The sequence below is a fragment of the Puntigrus tetrazona genome, chromosome 11 (assembly GCF_018831695.1).
Source record: "Puntigrus tetrazona isolate hp1 chromosome 11, ASM1883169v1, whole genome shotgun sequence".
Classification (NCBI taxonomy): domain Eukaryota; kingdom Metazoa; phylum Chordata; class Actinopteri; order Cypriniformes; family Cyprinidae; genus Puntigrus; species Puntigrus tetrazona.
Genome location: NC_056709.1, coordinates 15,831,253 through 15,850,494, shown reverse-complemented (window position 1 = coordinate 15,850,494; position 19,242 = coordinate 15,831,253). Strand labels below are relative to the sequence as shown.

General features: G+C 38.9%; 1 protein-coding gene across 1 annotated transcript in view; it reads left to right on the top strand.

Annotated features, from left to right (window-relative positions):
* LOC122353772 (spermatogenesis-associated protein 16-like) overlaps positions 1 to 8,334 on the top strand; it is a 107,430-nt gene extending 99,096 nt beyond the window's left edge. Inside the window, exons 11-12 of the mRNA XM_043251651.1 lie at positions 1,040 to 1,123; positions 8,143 to 8,334. Of these exons, the coding sequence (XP_043107586.1) occupies positions 1,040 to 1,123; positions 8,143 to 8,334 (276 nt within the window). The remainder of the gene's footprint in view (positions 1 to 1,039; positions 1,124 to 8,142) is intronic.
* The last annotated feature ends 10,908 nt before the right edge of the window (positions 8,335 to 19,242 follow it).

Below are 19,242 nucleotides of genomic sequence, written 5' to 3'. Positions count from 1 at the left end.
TGGACCTCAAGTGCATTTTCCTGCAGAGTTTAGCTCCAACCTAATCAAGTTTAGCTGTGGGAAAGTGAACTTTGAGGTCAAAATAATAGTTTTTGCCAAAAATCATTAGCATATTAAGTAAAGATCATGTTCTATGAAGATGTTTTTCTTAATTTCCTTCCATAAAAATATCGAAACTTCAACCAAATATTGTCCTATTCTAACAAACCATACATCAATAGAAAGTTTATTTATTCAGATATAATTATATTATATATAGTATAATATAGTATAATATTAACATATAACGTTATTCAGATCATATGTAAATATATATATATATATATATATATATATATATATATATATATATATATATATATATATATATATATATATATATATTTAAAACAACATATCTTCATCATTTTAAGCCATATATACTTCAGATTTAATTTTTTTTCCCTTTTTGAAATAATTTAGGAATTATCATTTTAACAGTGGGTCTCAACATTCTTAATCTTAGTTACGTATTTAGTTTTGTGTTTGCTTTTACACACTTTTTCCTACAGGTTTTTTCCTACAAGAAAATATGAATCATATCTGAAATATAATCTTTGCCTGTAATAATCATTCAGTAACAAGATTTTCATGAGATGTTTTCTTCATTACAATCTCAAGATGGCCTATGCTTTCCTATAGAGGTATGAATGTAATATTATTTAATAAATGATAAGTCAACGGCATGTTTCTTTCACTCTCTCAGCCGAACGAGTCATATTCCCTTCTGCTGTGCCCGGTGATGGACGAGTGTTGTTCCTCAATTTGTCCACATTGTTTCAGTTTCTAACCACCGGCCTTGTAAAAACCCAAGACCACCCCTCCCTCTCTTCAACACCCAAAAGGGGAACAAGACGGAAGTCCTCATTATATGAAGGATGACTTATAAAAATCAGCTGCCAACAAATGATTTTTTAATTAGCTTTTAAGGTGCAGTGTTTAGAAAAGTTATGGCGTTTGTGTGAACTGAGCTGTGATAATCTTTATCTCCTCCTGGCAGCTGCTGGCTCTAATGGCAGACACCATGGACACCCTTGAAGGCAAGCGGCCTGATCAGGAACGTGTGTGGAATGCAATGCAAAAGGTAAATAGACAGCAAAAGGGAAAAGGACAATGGCGGCGTGTGTAGATGGGGCACAAATGCCACTCAGTGCCCACACACACCATTGTTCCATACACACACTCTTCAGAATTCAAAAAAAGACATCTGACACACTAAATCACAAGGGTAAAATTCATTTTCCAAGGTGGTCTTCAGGGGCTGCGGAGACTTCTTTGGCAGCACTGTCGTTTTTTATTATGGCGAACTTTAAAAAACGAAGCTATTGGTGTGGGTTGTTCGTTAAAACTTCGTCTATAAATGAATATCCCCTGTTAATTAGCCTGGCTTGGGTTTTTAAGATTGCTACTGAAAGAAAGAAATCGAGCCAGGACCCTGGCAAGAACAGAATTAAGCCTCAGAATCATGATTCATATTTTATAAAACACACCGAGTCTTTGAAATGTTGTTCTGAAGCACCATGGACACTATTGGCAGAGTTTGCTAGCCTGTTTACCACCTTGTGCCTCAATGAATTAAATCTACCTCCTGCGTTTGTGGAAGCCTGAGCAGAATGGAGACTTTCAAAGGGAAGCCCAAGGCTATAGAGTATATAGAAGATTTCAAAAAAAGGCAGTTCCTCTCAGGTATTTGTACGTATACTGAAATCTGTAGTTATTGCATGGAATCTGTAGGCTTAAATAAATGCTAGCTGCTTGTTTATCAATTTAGTTGGCACTGCAGAGGCACATGGGTAACACTGGAGATTAGGTTTCCAGTGAAAGTTAACTGAAAATGTAAAACAATTTCAGCGCTTGGTTTATATATATATATATAAAAAAAACTGAAGTACCAAAAAAAATATATATATATATATATACTAAAAGTTAAACTAAAAATGTAATATTTTTAATTGAATATAAACATGTTAAAATATAAAAACACAGACTATATCAAAATATTAATGCATACTATATAAATAGCACTACAATAAATGTTAGTTTAGTTTAACTTTTGCACAGAGGTGCTCAGGCAATGCTGTAGATCAGGTTCCCAGAGAAAGTTACAAATATTTCAGAATATGTGCAGTAGAATATGAGGTCATGCTCTAACACTAATATAATTAATAATATAAATATAATTAACTAAACTGAACTTTTCTACACATCAGTGCAAATTCAAAGTCAAGAAGTGACAGATTTAAAGGGATGCTCCACCCCAGAATTACAATTTTGTCATTAATCACTTACACCTATTTCGTTCCAAAACCAAGCTTCGTGTGTCTTTAGAACACAATTTAGGGTAGTTTACATGATGAAAACCAGGAGGCCTGCAACTGCCCCATTGACTACCATGTAAATGACACCATCAAGGTCCAGCAAAGTATGAAAAACATCATTAAAATACTCCATTTGCCATTGGTGGTTTCATCTGAATTAATGTGAGTAATAGCAACCCTTTAAGAATATTGTTGTCCGATATTGTTTGATCGCAAGGATGTTTTAGAGGATTCAAAGCCGTGGAGAATGGTGCACATTCTGAAGGTCTCCCTAATCAAACACACCCCATTCAGGTCACCAACTCATTAGTAGAGACTCCATGACCCTGAGGTGACTTGGAAAAAGGACACGTTCCAAATGTGCAATGTTGGGGCACTTCAGGAACAGGGTTGTTTCGGAGGTTATTAGCCATGTTTGATTTTAGTAGTAGAGTGGAGGATGTTGTTTTCGGGCCAGTGAGGTTATGGGTCAGACTCCAGGGCTCAGTTCTGTTGGGGATTGTTGGGTCTAGAAAGAGAATGTGTTGTCTGGACCGTGGCGGTGATGAATTACGCTGAGGAGGGAATGATGACACTCACACAGTCAAAGACAGTGCATCAGCGGGTCACTCGCTCTCAGCCAGAGCAGCGCCTGTCGCCGGGGGTTACTGATGGACCCTTATTAATCACTCCATCAGCTGCCCGCACCTCAGAGCCGCTCTGATTACATCACACGCTCTTGCTCAAACACACACTCTTCTTTAAAGCTCACACTCTCTCCTGTGGACGTGACCTTTCACTCCAGATCTGTCTCATGCATCATCCAGCCAGCATTAGGGACAAAGGGAGCAAGGGAAGAAGAAATGAGGCCCATCCTGCAACCGTTGATGTTTAAATACTAAAACCAGGGGCAGGGGAAAGACATTTCTGGCACAGGCGTGGAGTTCATCACCATGTAATTGCTCAAGGGCACAACCTTTGGGAAGACAGCTGGTTTGGAAGAAGGTTGCATTTGGGTGTTTTCTCTGCGAGATGAAAGATAGTGTTCCGTAAAAGCAACAAGCCATATTTCCACACACTTAAAGTCATCACAACATCATTCACGGCTCAAATCATTACTGCAGCAGCCAAAAATCACTGGATTTTAGTGCAGAGCACTCAATACAAACATTCATTATAATCTGTTAGAATGAATTAGTGTGTTAATGGATATGACAATCTTAATAACCACTACACAAACCAATCATAGAGCTAAATAAATGAGCTTTCCGTTGATGTATGGTTTGTTGGGATAGGACAAGATTTGGACCGAGATACAACTATTTAAAAATCTGTAATCCGAGGGTGCAAAAAATCGCTTTAAATCTGTCCAAATTAAGCTCTTAGCAATGCATATTACTAATGAAAATTGTTAATTTTTAAATATATTTAGGGTAGAAAATGTTCGAAATATCCACATGGATCATGATTGTTATTTAATATTCTAATGATTTCTTTTTTGTGTGTGTGATAAAAAATATTCTTAAAATAAAAATTTAAAATATAATGTATTTATTAACTTTTTATGGTTATATATATTTATTTATTTCCAAATAACACTATATATTACATATATTTTATACACTACCCCAACCCCGTTCAAACATTTTTTCCTTTGCTTTATGGAACAAACGAGAATTTCAAACAGGAACCAAAAGCATCACTTAGAGGCCCAGGTCTGGAGGCGTTTTATCTTCTGTTCTGTGGAGCATGTGGTCTTCTGCTTCATTCTCCCAATTTAGCAGTGCGTCTAATCTTGAACTAAACATTGTGGACCATCTTTTTGAAATGAAGTCACTGGATTAATCTTCACCCAAGGGTTTCTGGGAAGACCAGGCCAAAAGATTAACAGCAGCCAAAACATGCCAACAAGGATCCGAGCCCAAGGGAGACTTCTGTTATCAAATACCAAATACAGACTGATTTGTCAGCACACATACATACAGTCTGGACATAGATTCCTTCTGTTAATCTCAAAATGTGATCCATCTGCCCTTAGAAGATAAAATTACCAAAGGTATCATACAGTGGCCAAAACATAAATGACAAAAAAATAAATTTGCGAATAACTGATTTGAAATGCTAAGCTTAAGGTCTCGTTTAGCAAACAATAACCTAACACATACTGTAGCACACAGTAATATTAATCCTAAATAAATGCGTGATGAAAAACTGAAAAAATAAACTGCTTTACATAAAGGCATAAAAAAGGCTAAAAAAAAACCAGGCAGACATTAAACTACATATGCAGCTCAAGTGCTTCCCAGCCCTTCATTTCCTTCATATTACTGTGTAGTTAATTTATGAAGCTCGGCGGCACGTCCTTCTCAGAAACCCACCAGCAGTAGATTTCATTTCCAACCCTAATTTGTTCTACATAAATCAAAGGGGCATTAACGGACACATTGTGAAGAGTTCTGGAGTTCACGTATCGTGGCCGTACATGTATTGATTTGGCTCTTCGTTTTTTCAGAGAGTCATTAGATGCCGCGTTTGGCCTGTTTTTCCCCCACAGTAGTATAAGTGCACTCATCCCTGCCCCAGCAAATGGGTATCTTCACATTTATGAGTATAAGCTACATGCTCTACGCTTGTTTCATTCTTTGCCAGCCACCATCCCATCTATTTCTGACTCCTCCCGCGGGTGGGAGAACAGATATGAGTAATAGTTCCTACATTAAGGCTGCGCTTTGGTGCTTGTTGATTTACTCCGAGGCCCTGTTTACACCTGGTATTAACATGCCTTTTTGTCGATCCGATCACAAGTGGACAAAGGAGACACATTACCGTTTACACTTGATGTCTCTTTTGTCTGGATCGTTTGAGAGTGGCTCCAGTGTTGCCAAGTCTACTTTAATGCTATTTCCGCGGGATGTTTTTCATGTTTGCTGGTGAAGCGACTCCAAAAACATGACGTTTTAACCCCAGAATACGTCTTTTATCAGGGGAACCCTGCCAAAAAAACTAAATGCGATTGGGATAGTTTTGAGAAGCAGTTAGGCGGGCATTGCTGTGAAAACTTGGCAACCCCGGGCGGGTCCCTTTGCTTTCGTCTGTACTACAGAGGGAGGGTTAAACACACCAGTTATAGGTGGATGCACACCAATATTATATCACAGTCCAGGTGCTTGTGTTGTTATCAGATTAACATGACAAAAAAAATTTTACGCAACCGTCATATATTCGCAAAATGAAACGACGGAAAAAGAGGAGAGCAGCTGCTGTGAGTCAGCCACAAGCTAAACGCTAGTGCTTCGAAATAAACTTTCTAGTTCAACCCGGCAAAGCTGAAATCCTGTTAAGTCCCGGAATGACTATGTTTCGTCTGATTTTTAGATTTTTTTATAATAAAGGCATATAAACACATTTACAGCTCAAAATAAATTATACGAAAAATAACAGATGTGTAAACAACATACAAGAACCAAGAAAATAATTAAAAATTTGGTCATTAATCGCTTGCCCCGGTGTCGTTTCAAACCCCGTGAAAGCTTTGTTTGTGCTCTGAACACAATTTAAGATATCTTGATTAAAACAAATAAGATGTAACTAATATTTGTTGATGTCTTGCTCTATTTAGATCATATCTATCTAGATCATTAGGTAACCAAATGAGCTGTTTTTGGAGCTTGCTTTGTATTTAATGAAGACATCTTAAGCACTTGCGTGATGCGTTAATGTTAGGTTAAGACACCATTGTAAATGGTATTTGTTTATTTAGAAAAACCTTTTCGTCACCTGAACAACGAATGCAAAAAAAACCTCTTATATGTTAAAATATCAATGCAAATTTGATTTCTCATTTCTCATGACTGACAAAGTATTTTATTAAGATGCATCTTTGAACTTCATCACAAATGCACGTAGACCTTTCACGGCATAAACAACGATTATTGATTATCGTATACAGGAAAAAGTGCACTGATTGTCATGACTGCAGCAGGAATGCAGAAGGGTCTGACTGAGATATCATTTTAGCCATAACGACATGTTTTTCCCCACAGCTATAATAAAAATTAATGAAATGTTATTTTTCTGTTCACATACTCAAACAGTTTCGACTCGGGCCTCCCAGGGGCTGAGATTAGGACCCCTCAAACTCTATCTAGTGAATAAGCGTCTAACTATGTAAACTGTTAAAAGGCCAGTAAAGGCCAGCCGGACTGACAGTCTGACTGCGTAATGAGCTTTACCAAATTTTTGAAGCAGCGGATGGGCTCTTTGATCAAAGCTCTGTTTCCTCTCTGACGAGGAGGCCTTTTTTTTTGGAGGGACAGAATGATGGGCGCTGACAGGTTTGATGGGCGTTTTGACAGCTCGTGGATCGCTGCTGAATGCCTGAGCGATAGCAGAAGCAAAGAGCCGTGCCCTGCACAAACACACACACGGATACGAGCAGTAATGAAGAGCTAATTGTTGTTGGGGTAGAGCCGAGTCTGTGTGTTTGCGAGTGGGTGGCGAGAAGGAAAGATAAAAAATGGAAGATTATTGGGGTGAAAAAGCAACTGAGAGGGAATAGAGAATGCTTTTGAACGCGGAATGACTGTTCGGCCCACTGCTGTGGAGCTTTCAGACCGGTTCCCAGAGGAGAAAACGAAAAAAAAGAGCTTCCAAACAAACACACTTGGACTGAATTCATAAGCAAACAGGACTCACCACCTACCCATAACTGCGTCTTTCTGAACTACAGACACTCTCTCACTCCCTCAACCTTGCCTTTCTTTTCCATCTCCTAACTCGCAGATTTTCTTCATCCCGCATTCACTTTCATATTTCACTCCCCCTCCTTCCCATTCTCCGAGAGCATACACAATAAATTCCCACGCCCGGCCATCTCCTCAGAAATAAGAGGGCAAAAGGGGAGCCACTTTTCTTTCTTTTTGAGGTAATTAAGTCTCTAAGGAGGGGGATCTGACGGGGTCTCAGAAATGTGCTTCGGTGCTGATCTGCAAACTTCTCAAATGCAAAACTTTGATAAATGCGATACGTCCCGGTCTTCTAATGCTGTGTGTTTGTTTATGTCAACACCAGTATGAATTTCTCTCATGTTATTTTAAATTTCGATGGATGACAAATTTGAGAAAATTGATCTTTGCATGTTTTCATTACGCTGTAAAAACTGTCCCATAACCTGAACAAATTTCAGTAAAAAATAGGACACAATGTCTGTAATTAACTGTTTTCAACATGAATTTAAGATTATAAACTTAATGGATAATGTCCGGGCTGATTTTTTGGTAACAATGAACTGCTTTTATTCATATTATTTAACATTTTAAGGCTTTTAAAGATCTGATGAGATTCAAATAGCTTTAAAATCAAAGAATTAAAAAATGTAATTTAAATTTATTTAATATTGTATGTTGTATTGCATTTCATGTGCTAATTAAAATAAGTACTTTTTGCACCATATAAGAAACTATTTATGTTAAGTATTAAAGAAAGTCTTTCTTTCTCTAAACTAAATTAATCGAAAAATAATAAGAATAAAATAGTCAAATATGAATGTCAAGATGCAATGTTAATGATGGTGGATGCTGTCGGTTTTAAATTGTCTTCTAATCAAATATATTTAAATGCTATTTGAGAGCTATAACAAAGGGAAAAGCAACTCAAATTTCATCTTTAGAAGCTGTTTTGTATGCTTTGGATGATTTATTTTTCTAAGGCCGTATGCCTTTGTTGCAATAAAAGAAGCAGCTATATTCTTCAGAATGTCTCCATAAAGCTACACAAATAATTGCGTGGGTGAACCTTTCCTTTCCAGGTGATGGCAGTGAAGGAGATGCTTTATCAGCTAGAGGAGGCCTACCTAAAGGAGGCGGTGCTGAGAGCCACCAGAAAGCAAAAGGCTAAAGCGAAGAAAGCCCTGAAAAGCTGTCCCTCAGGAGTCCCCCACACCACCTCAGGGCCGACCGAACGCAGCGGCCGACCCTCAGCCCAGTCATCCAATAAGTGAGCCCCTTCCGCCACCCCACAAACACTTATCTTCTGCCAAGAAGTAGGACACTCCACCGGGCCATTACTCCACCCTCAGAGAAATAAATGGGCTTTGCGGGCAAACCATCGTTCAGATCTGTCTTTTCTCGAATCATCCCACATTCATTTTACGACTCCCTCCTTGACACGAGAAAACCCCTTCCTCGTATGAACGTACTTCTCCTGGCACCTACATTGGGTTGTTTTTTAGCAACATGAATAAAACAGCACCTTTTTCACTTAAGTAACACATTTATACTGAATATGATTGAATCTTTAAAAAAAAAAAATGTAAGTGCTTTGAAAAAAACTACTGTTTTGTTGTTATATCTATTGTTTATTATAGATATTTTCAATGATAATTCTCATCACATCACAAAAATGTTTTGTGGTAACATTTAATACACACACACACACACACACACACACACATATTTGTGCTGTCAAACAATTAATCTATAATAAAATTTTTCGTTTACGTAATGTATGTGTGCTGTGTATATTTATTATGCATCTATAAAAACAGACACTATTTATATATAACATTAAATATAAGAATATAAATGTATATGCATGTAAACATTTTCACTTAAAGAAATTAAAGAACTAAAGAAATTAATAATTTGCTCACCACTAGTCCCTCTGCAGCGAATGGGTGCCGTCAGAAGTGAAAATAGCTAATAAATATATAGTAAATAAGTGCAGTTTAGGGGTGTAATGATTCACGTATTGTGTATCGCACGATTCATGGTCATGCTTTTATCAGACTCTCGTTGTGACGGCACCCATTCACTGCAAAGCATCCACTGGTGAGCAAGTAATGCTAAATTTCTCCAAATCTGATTGGATTAAAAAACAAATAAACAAAAAAAATAATAAGTCTGCATCTTGGATGGCCTGAGGTTGACAACATTTTTCAATTTTGAGTGAACTATTCCATTAAGAAAAATATAATTTCTCAACATAATTCCTTGTGGTTTTGGCCTGAAACTTGACCCAAGAAAATTGATGTTCTTGAACACCACAGATGCACCACAAGCTTCAAAAGTAAAAGCAAAACCTGCACGTCAAGACTAAAAAACACGTCACTGATGCATGACTATATTATTATTTGCCGGGGAGTTAATGGTCTGAATTCACAGGTTACAGTCGGAGGCGGAGGAGGATTGATCGGGCGCTTCAAAACACAAGGAGTAAACACATACACACAAACACCAAAGGCTCCGTCGCTCACGTGCTGGGTGAAGATTGATCGCTCGCACGCACACAACAGGGGTCCCGCAAGCGGGGGGGGGAGACGTTTTCAGCCATCCAGCCTTATTGACAGCTGCGGAAATCTCTATGCAAACACACACACATAAGCACAGTGCTGATTCATACGAGTCCTTGAGATTTGCAACATACAGTACCAGCGATCTCTGTTAACCAGGACCCAATTATAGACCGTCCCAAACTATAGTGCTTAGCCCTGAGTTTCTGACGGGCCCGTCCACAGTGTCTTTAGGCAATTAGGAGGCTTTGGTGGAGTCCGCGAGGCACCGGTCAGCAATTACTGCGTATTCATTTCAATACATTAATGGCATTCATCGAGTGGGGTGAGAAGGGAGGACATTTGCATCGCACACTATCGGCATGTTGTAGAGATTAATTACCCTCGCATGTTTTCTAAATAGCAAACAGTTATTGTAAGCCAGTGTTGCATGTGAAATAAGCAGAACTCACCCGCAGCACTATAAAGAGAATACGTGATGCTGTTTCGGGGTGGTGTTTAGGTTGTGTAATGATGTGGATTTCGATAAACGTGTGCTGATCCAGTTTTCGCTCATGTAAGCAGCTCGGGTGTTACATCATTATATACTACAGGAGTGATTGAAGTATTTCCGTCCGCAGCTTGAGAGGAAAGATTTGAAATTAAAAAGGAGATGAGAGAGATTTGCTCGGCGCTATTTCTTTACAAAATATCCAGCTCTCTGTGGTTCACGTGGTAAGCTATTAAGTTTCTATAACTAGCACGCTGCTTCTGCAGGAAAACCACCGACGTGGGTCTCATTAAGATACACACGCAGGTGCTTAGAAAACGGTTTTCTAGATTTTGTTTCGCATTTACATTAGGAACATTCTCAGGTGCATCATTTTGGTCTGGATTTTACGAAAATGAAAAAGAAGCAAATTATAAAATGGTTATGTTCTTATAACGTCGCTACGCAAGCTGTTAGATCTCTATGATTAAAATACACTTCTAATCCAAAGTTTGGGGTCGGCATATTTTTTTATTTTTTAAGAACGCATGGATCAAAGTGATGTAAAATGTTACAAACTATTTCTCTTGCAAGTAAATGCCCATGCAAGTACCTTTCTATTCATCAAAGAATCCTGTTTCCAGAGAAAACAATAATAAAAAATGAAATAAGTACCAAATCAATATTACAGAGATTTTTTAAGGAAACTATAAATATGTGTTATTGTTTGATTAAATACATCCATTATCCACCAGGCAAAAATGGTATATCAAAGAACTAAAGATATATGTTAAATTAATGTCTATTTAAATATAAAAATTAGAATTTTATGGTATATATTAAATTACATTTTTTTAATTATTTACAGAGATACATTTAAAACAATAATAATAATAATAATAAGAATCCATAATGGGAACTTTACATTGATATGATAAACAGACCAAATATATATATACAGACGTGGACAAAATTGTTGGTACCCTTTGGTCAATGAAAGAAAAAGTCACAATGGTCACAGAAATAACTGTTATCTGACAAAAGTAATAATAAATAAAAATTCTATAAATGTTAACCAATGAAAGTCAGACATTGTTTTTCAACCATGCTTCAACAGAATTATTTAAAAAAATAAACTCACAAAAACAGGCATGGACAAAAATGATGGTACCCTAGAAAACACTGAAAATAATGTGACCAAAGGGACATGTTAATTCAAGGTGTGTCCACTAATTAGCATCACAGGTGTCTACAACCTTGTAATCAGCCATTGGGCCTATATATATGGCTCCAGGTAATCACTGTGTTGTTTGGTGATATGGTGTGTACCACACTCGACATGGACCAGAGGAAGCAAAGGAAAGAGTTGTCTCAAGAGATCAGAAAGAAAATTATAGACAAGCATGTTAAAGGTAAAGGCTATAAGACCATCTCCAAGCAACTAGATGTTCCTGTGACTACAGTTGCACATATTATTCAGAAGTTTAAGATCCATGGGACTGTAGCCAACCTCCCTGGACGTGGCCGCATCCGTCTCTAAGAGACGGATAATCCGAATGGTAACAAAAGAGCCTAGAAAGACTTCTAAAGAGATTCAAGGTGAACTTCATGCTCAAGGAACATCAGTGTCAGATCGCACCATCCGTCGTTGTTTGAGCCAAAGTGGACTACATGGGAGACGACCAAGGAGGACACCATTGTTGAAAACGAATCATAAAAAAGCAAGACTGGAATATGCCAAACTACATGTTGACAAGCCACAAAGCTTCTGGGAGAATGTCCTGTGGACAGATGAGACCAAAATCAAGTTTTTGCCAAGGCACATCAGCTGTATGTTCACAGACGAAAAATGAAGCATATCAAGAAAAGAACACTGTCCCTACTGTGAAACATGGAGGAGGCTCTGTTATGTTCTGGGGCTGCTTTGCTGCGTCTGGCACAGGGTGTCTTGAATCTGTGCAGGGTACAATGAAATCTCAAGACTATCAAGGAATTCTAGAGAGAAATGTACTAGCCAGTGTCAGAAAGCTTGGTCTCAGTCGCAGGTCATGGGTCTTGCAACAGGACAATGACCCAAAACACTATTGGACTATTGTAAATGGCCTTCTATGAGCCCTGACCTCAATCCTATTGAGCATCTTTGGAAGGAGCTGAAACATGCAGTCTGGAAAAGGCACCCTAAACCGGACACAACTGGAGCAGTTTGCTCATGAGGAGTATAAATACCTGCTGAGAGGTGCAGAAGTCTCATTGACAGTTACAGGAAGCGTTTGATTGCAGTGATTGCCTCAAAAAGGTTGCGCAACAAAATATTAAGTTAGGGGTACCATCATTTTTGTCCAGGTCTGTTTCATGAGTTTTTTTTTTTAATAATTCTGTTGAAGCATGGTTGAAAAACAATGTCTGACTTTCATTGGTTAACATTTATAGAATTTTATTTATTATTACTTTTGTCAGATTAAAGTTATTTCTGTGACCATTGTGAGTTTTTCTTTCATTGACCAAAGGGTACCAACAATTTTGTCCACGTATATATATATATATATATATATATATATATATATATATATATATATATATATACACACACACATACATACATACATATTGTGACGGGAGGAGCCAACGACAGACACAGTGGGCGTAAGGTCAGGCCTCGGAGAGGCTTTTCTTTATTAACAAAATAATAATATACAAAATAAAGTGTCCAAGGGAAAGTGTCCAAATAAAAGGGGATCTGGTGTCCTCGTCGTGCTCCCGGTAACGTGCAGGTTTAGGCCGTGTTCCAGGGGAAGGGTCCAGGTAAGGGGGCGGAGTCCGGCGGTGCACGCGCTCCCCTTTTTCTGGTCCGGGGCGCGAGGGGCGGCGGCTTCTTCCGCGGCGTCTCCGTCGCTTCTTTGCTCCGGGCGGCAGAGTGGGATGAGCTGTGTGCTCACAGCCTGGACTACGGGGGTCCCACGACGCACTTCTCAGACGGCGGGGTGAGGTCCATCACGCACCCTTCCTGGACCCACGAGGACACCAGCGTGCATGCATCTCCCGAGGAGAGGCGCGTTCGGTATTTAACGGCGACGGTAACGAGGCTAACTCACTTCAGGTGTGCCTCGTCACACGCCGCCAGACCTGAACAATACCCGCCCCTCCTCTCGAACACACCCACTCCCGTCGGGAGCCTGGTGAAGGGCGGCGAATAAAGGACGGGGTGATGGTGACAATAAAGAGGAGGGGCAGCCGACTCGTCACAATATATACATATATGTATACATATACATATATGTATACTTATATACATATTTATACATATATGTATATAGCTATATGTTAATAAAATATTACTCTAATGATTATGGATACTATATTACTATATAATACATTATAATGAATATGGAGATATAACCACAATAATTAATAATAATCATTCAGAAGTATCTGACGAAATCTTAACAGCCTCAGCAAGGTCTGAAACTGTCCGCCTGGAGGCAGATATCAAAGTACAGTATATGATGAATATTTAGAAGTATAAGTCGTAGGTGGAATGAACGCATGGAGAAACTCGCAACATTAAAATAAGGAACCTTAGTATATAGAAGCAGATGTCAAGCCAAGGTCTGACTATAAAATATACAGTTGTCAGAGAGGAAGACGATGAAGCTGACAGATCCCGGTGTGTGGAAGAAGGTGCTGGTTTTGCTGTGATTTCAGGAGGGATAAACTGTTTGCTCTGAGCCCAGGAGAGCATGCAGGTAAACATCTCTCCTGCCAAGTTTTTTTCCCACTAGTAAGAAGTTGGGAGATCTTTCTGATCAAATACAGTGAACACAGAAACGCTGCTGTGGTTAGAACTAGGGGGACTGAAGAAGCGCGATTTTCTTTTCTTTTCTTTTTTTTCCTTTCTCTCTCCTTCTGTCCCCATCTCTCATTTCTGAGAGGAAAGGCAGAGACAGGTGTGGATCTGTCGCCGCAGCGTGGAGTACAAAATCAGATCTGAGCCAGTTTCTTTTCCGAACTATTCCGCAATCAGAATAAACAGGGTTCTTCAGAAGAACTTCACTCTGTGTGGAAATAGGCTAGCCCCTGTTCTCAAGCTGTCGCGAAACATTTAAAAGGGAATGCTTTAGCAGGAGACCGTTCAACATCAAACCATCACGCCACATTTAAACTATTAGAGACAGATTAAAGGAATTCAAAAAGAAACTTTTTTTTACTCACCCTCACTTCATCCAAAACTCGTATGACTTTCACTCTTCTGTGGAGTTATTTCCAAGAAAGTTCACACAGTCAGACTCCAAAAAGAATAAAAATCACCATAAAAGTATGTCCATCTAATTCTTACATGATTTTCGAAGTCTTGTGAAGTTAAATAATAGCTTTGTGTGAGGAACAGGCCATAATCTGAGAAATTATTTGCAATGATAAACTTTCTAATTTTAATGACCTGTTCCTCACATAAACAAGAAAAAAATTGAAATCACACACACTGCTTGAGTCATTATGTATATTTTGTTGTTAAGTTTTTAGCTTAGGTTTAATATGCAAAAGAATTGGCAAATTTAAAATACTCCTTAAGAGCATTTATAATAATGACAAAGTCCGTATGCATATGCTAATTACTGAGCTGATATGGAATTCAAAAAGAATGAAAAAGTTACAAAAAAAGGCACAATCATAATTTACAACAACAATAGCATAACAGGTCTATAAAATATTACAAAAATACATACCTGTTTCTCATACACAGTTATTGAATGGCTCCAGAAGGCATGGAATTACATGAATAAGGCTATTTTAATGTTGGATTTTTGGAGTTTGACAGTCCACGGTCACCATTTCCTCTTACCGTACAGCAGCTTTGACACTCTGCAAGAACATATTTCATGTTCAAGGAAGAAAGCCATTTAAATGCATTTCTGGTTGTCTTTTCCGCTAAAAATTTGGTATCCTTAACTTTTAATGACCCATTTTCTACAATAGGAGTATAGCCTAAGATCAGAGGACTTAAGGGGGAAAAAAATTCTCTTTTGGCTTGATGATCACCGACAAAAATTGACCCTCAACCAATTTATTTAACGATAAAAGAACAGTACGTTCGGAAACCCGACTTCCGCATGAACTTGAGTGAAGAAATGTGATCTGGAGACGTGACTTTCAGTTACATTCACACCCCATACAGCAGGGTTATGATCAAAGCAGGCAGTGCTGAATTATGTAAGGGGTTTCCCAGTAAATCAGCTGAAAAGGGTAATACTTACTTTTACAGCTCAGTTGTTGTAAATTACAGGCATTGGACGAGATTTATTAAAGTTTTGACTAATATTATATTTTCATTGCGAAATCATAAAGCCGTTTAAGCCTATAAAAAAGGAAATGCCGCGAAAACAGGAAAAACATAAAGCTAACGGTTATACTACTCCAAGAAAATTAAACTCTCAAGCATTTAAAAGCATAAAATACGGCAATATTTACGGCTACGTAGAGTATTAAAGTGAGGAATGTCTCTAATTGAGATTTTCATGATAGCCGCAGCGTTTTACCACTCTGTGCAAACCATCCAAAAAAAAAAAAAATTGGTTTCCTCCTGTGACCTTTAGCTGGTGCACTTCAGCAAACGGGCTTTGTAAATGGGATGAGGTATTTGTAGCACTGAATAGATGAACAATTACAGCTTATTACGCCTCTCCTCTGCACGAACTATTGATCTTGTGCAATTTTACACTCAGAAATGCCCGCCTGCAGAACATGACGGAAATTAGACTTTCTAATTATTTCCCCAACCAAACCGACGAGTTTGAATCCTCTGCTGGAGTTTCTTCGCCGAGTCTCGAAGTAGCACCTTTGAAGACACCCACAGGAGATTCAGAAGACAAACAGGCGTCTCTGGGTAATCTGAAAGCAGGCGCAGGGTGGCAGTAATTTAAATTGTCTCAGACTGCGCCAGCGCTGTCGAATTATCAATGCTCTACGCCAAAAGAATGGATGGAAATGGCGGTACAAAGGTTTTGCGTGTGCATATCGCACATGACACGCAGCGAGCTGCCATAGCTGGGTAGTAGCTGTCTGTGCTGCGGATATCAAAAGGATTTATTTAACAGTCACTCTCCAGAGGCAGCGCGTTACATCTTTATGATGCTGACGGAATTTTCAAGGTTACGTTTTTAATGCTCGTTAGACGAGGAGGAAAATTCCGAAAATATATTTAATTGGACGCATTTATGAGGCGCGCTCTGATTTTGTCTCCCGGAGACTGAACAAACTCATTCTCTGAAACGTCAAGCGCCGACTGAATTTCAGAGGAAAGCCGTTTTGGGCTACAGTCATTATCGCTGCCTTGTGAGAGTTAACGCGGTGCGCGTTCATTTGGGAATAATCAGAGTCCTTTGAACATAACGAACACTTCAGCGGACTTCCTGCACAAGCAGTTAAAGCAGAGAAAGGACTGGTGCGGAAACGGTGAATGCACTTAAGGAAAGGGCAGAAGAAAGATATTGGCTCCTCGGCTTAACCCGGCTCGTCGAAGTTTGGCTGGTTAGCGCAGACCAGTAAGCCCTGCTGGTCAAATACTGTAACTACACCATTTGTCACTAGTCCGTATTTACATACAATTTTCCTAGGCAATTTAAGATTTACCCATTTAATATTTAAATGGAAAATAATATGACATTTTGGTAACTTCATTTTACGGTTACACCTATTAGTTGCTTATTAGCATGCATATTACTATCATATTAGCCATTTATTAGTGCCTTACATCCCTAATCCGACCCGACACCTAAACTTAACAACTATCTCACTACCCTATTAATAAGCAGCAAATTTATTGAGAGAAAGTCGTTGTTATAGTTAACAAGTGTTTTCCAAGATGCCACAACGTTGTGTGTAGAAACGTATGATTCCAGAAGAAATGGGAAAATGTCTTGGTTTGTGTTTTTACATGTTTTAAGCATACTGAAACTAAGGCAATTTTTGTCTTGTTATACTGGAACAACACCACGCACGTACCTAAGGTTGCAGATGCCCTCAACCTGCTCATGTAAAACAACATGCATGCAACTAGAGTTTTGAGCCCAAAATGAATGGGAATTCTGTCAGATGACTTTGAAGTACTCTCTTGCTAAAAGAGAGAAGTCTCTACATTGCCCTTCAGTCTTTTCCCATTATCGCTAGAGACTCACCTGTGATGAGATCTGCAACGAGAAGCCTGGAGCTCATTGGGATACATCATCAATAAATCATTAGCCTTTTTGTAGGGGAAAACAAGCGGCATTCTAATGAGAGGTACTTACACAATCCTCGGTCCTACTACAAACAAACCAACAGCTTCTTATAGCTATTTGTACTCGGCCTTCACAAGCAGCTGTGCACTAATGCATCATTTAGCTGTGCTTTTCTTCTTTATTGATTCCACGCAGCACGCATAGAAGAGGAACATAGGGAACTAACTCGGTGTACTAACTAACTTGTCTGATGTCCTAAACACACTCCTAGAAGAGTCCCATTGCTCTTTGATATATTTGGCTAATGCGAAATGATCTGTGGAGGTCTTTTTCGATGCATTTGTAACTGGCCTTTAGCGTGGTCACATGTTGTGCAAGTTGCTCATCAAAACGCAAGTGTAAATGGGCCTCGGGTTACAAGTTTCCAGTAGCAGCTATTCAACAGCAACCGCTAGCATTTTTCTGCTCTCTGGGTAGCTTTGATAAGTGCAAAATGATGAAATTCTGACATCGGAGTTTGTATCAGACACATCTCATTTTGCCACATGCGAGTGGAGCTCCTGAGCCTTTGCTCTACACTAAAATGATGTAACATTTGCTCTGTGTAGACCCTGTTGGCCTTGTTAGCTTGTATCCTAAAGTCATCCTGCCTTAGCTTAGATATTCGAGCAGAAACTCATCTTGGCTCCTGACGACTGGTAAAACAGAATGAGCTAATAATCCAAAACGAATGTGGACAAAATACAAAATAAATGCTACTTCACCTCAGGTCAGGCCATCTTTGCTGTATTAAATGCTCTTTCAAACTTGCTTTGAGGAGAGAGCCAAGCTCAGGGCAGTGACCTGGTCTTGTCTATGAAATGCTCCCTGAGTAGGACGCAACTGAGAACAAAGGGTCTGTACTTGCCTATTCAACGATAAATGAGGCATTCAATGGCTTTGAAGTGCAGGAGAGGCAACTATAACAAGAAAATCAAGACCTCTGTTTTCCTTTTTTGATATTCCTGGCCTTTTTTTGCCTCAGGGTTTCAATGTTAGTTCAGTATCCAGGATACTATTCAGCATCTACGCCTTCAGTTAAAGGAAACAGAAGCCGGCTGTAGTGCCGGAGCGCAGCAGCGTTAATACAATAAAAACTTGCATTCTGCTTTGAAGGTAAAAAAAAAATATATATATAGAAATATGGCCTCCTGGTGCAATAATGAGCACTCTTGAGTAGAACAACGGCTTTGCTTAAAACTGGTCAGAACTGCTCAAGCCTCCAAGTCTCTTGTCTGATGGGCTGAAAAAGTGTCAACTTTTCAAGTCTGCTTGATGTTTTTTAGACTCAGAGGTCCATATTGGTCTTTGTGAGTTTCTTCGGGAAGTCCATAAATAAATCCACAAGTGATGCCATCAGCTCCTTCTGTCAAACAGCTGTTTGGCTGCATCACAGATATGTTTAAGCTTCTGTCATTGACACGTTTAAAGACCGAAGAGACATTCAGATGTGACTCACATCACCCTCAGTGGCTCTCAAACAATCTGGGATCGGATCCAAATATATCGAACTATCATTTCTGTTGACTGCGGTCCAACACTTCACAGTCTTTCTGGTAGAAAAGCATGTAACGATCATTCACGAGTTCTTTGGGTTTGGATCGACATGAGTAAATGAGATGAATTAACGTACAACGTGAAACCTAAAAAGTACATAATGAGAGATTTCTTTGATTTTTATGCATACACCAGGTGTTTACACTGCACCTAACAATCGTCATAAGCATAATACACATCAACTGTACAGCTAGATAGAAATACAGTATATATTTGTGCTTCATGGAATGGTTTACACCAATTTCATCATTTACTCACCCTCATGTTTTTCCAAACTTAAGTTTCTTTCTTATGTTGAACACTTAATATATTTTGAACAACCAAACAGTTGTTGGTCCCCAT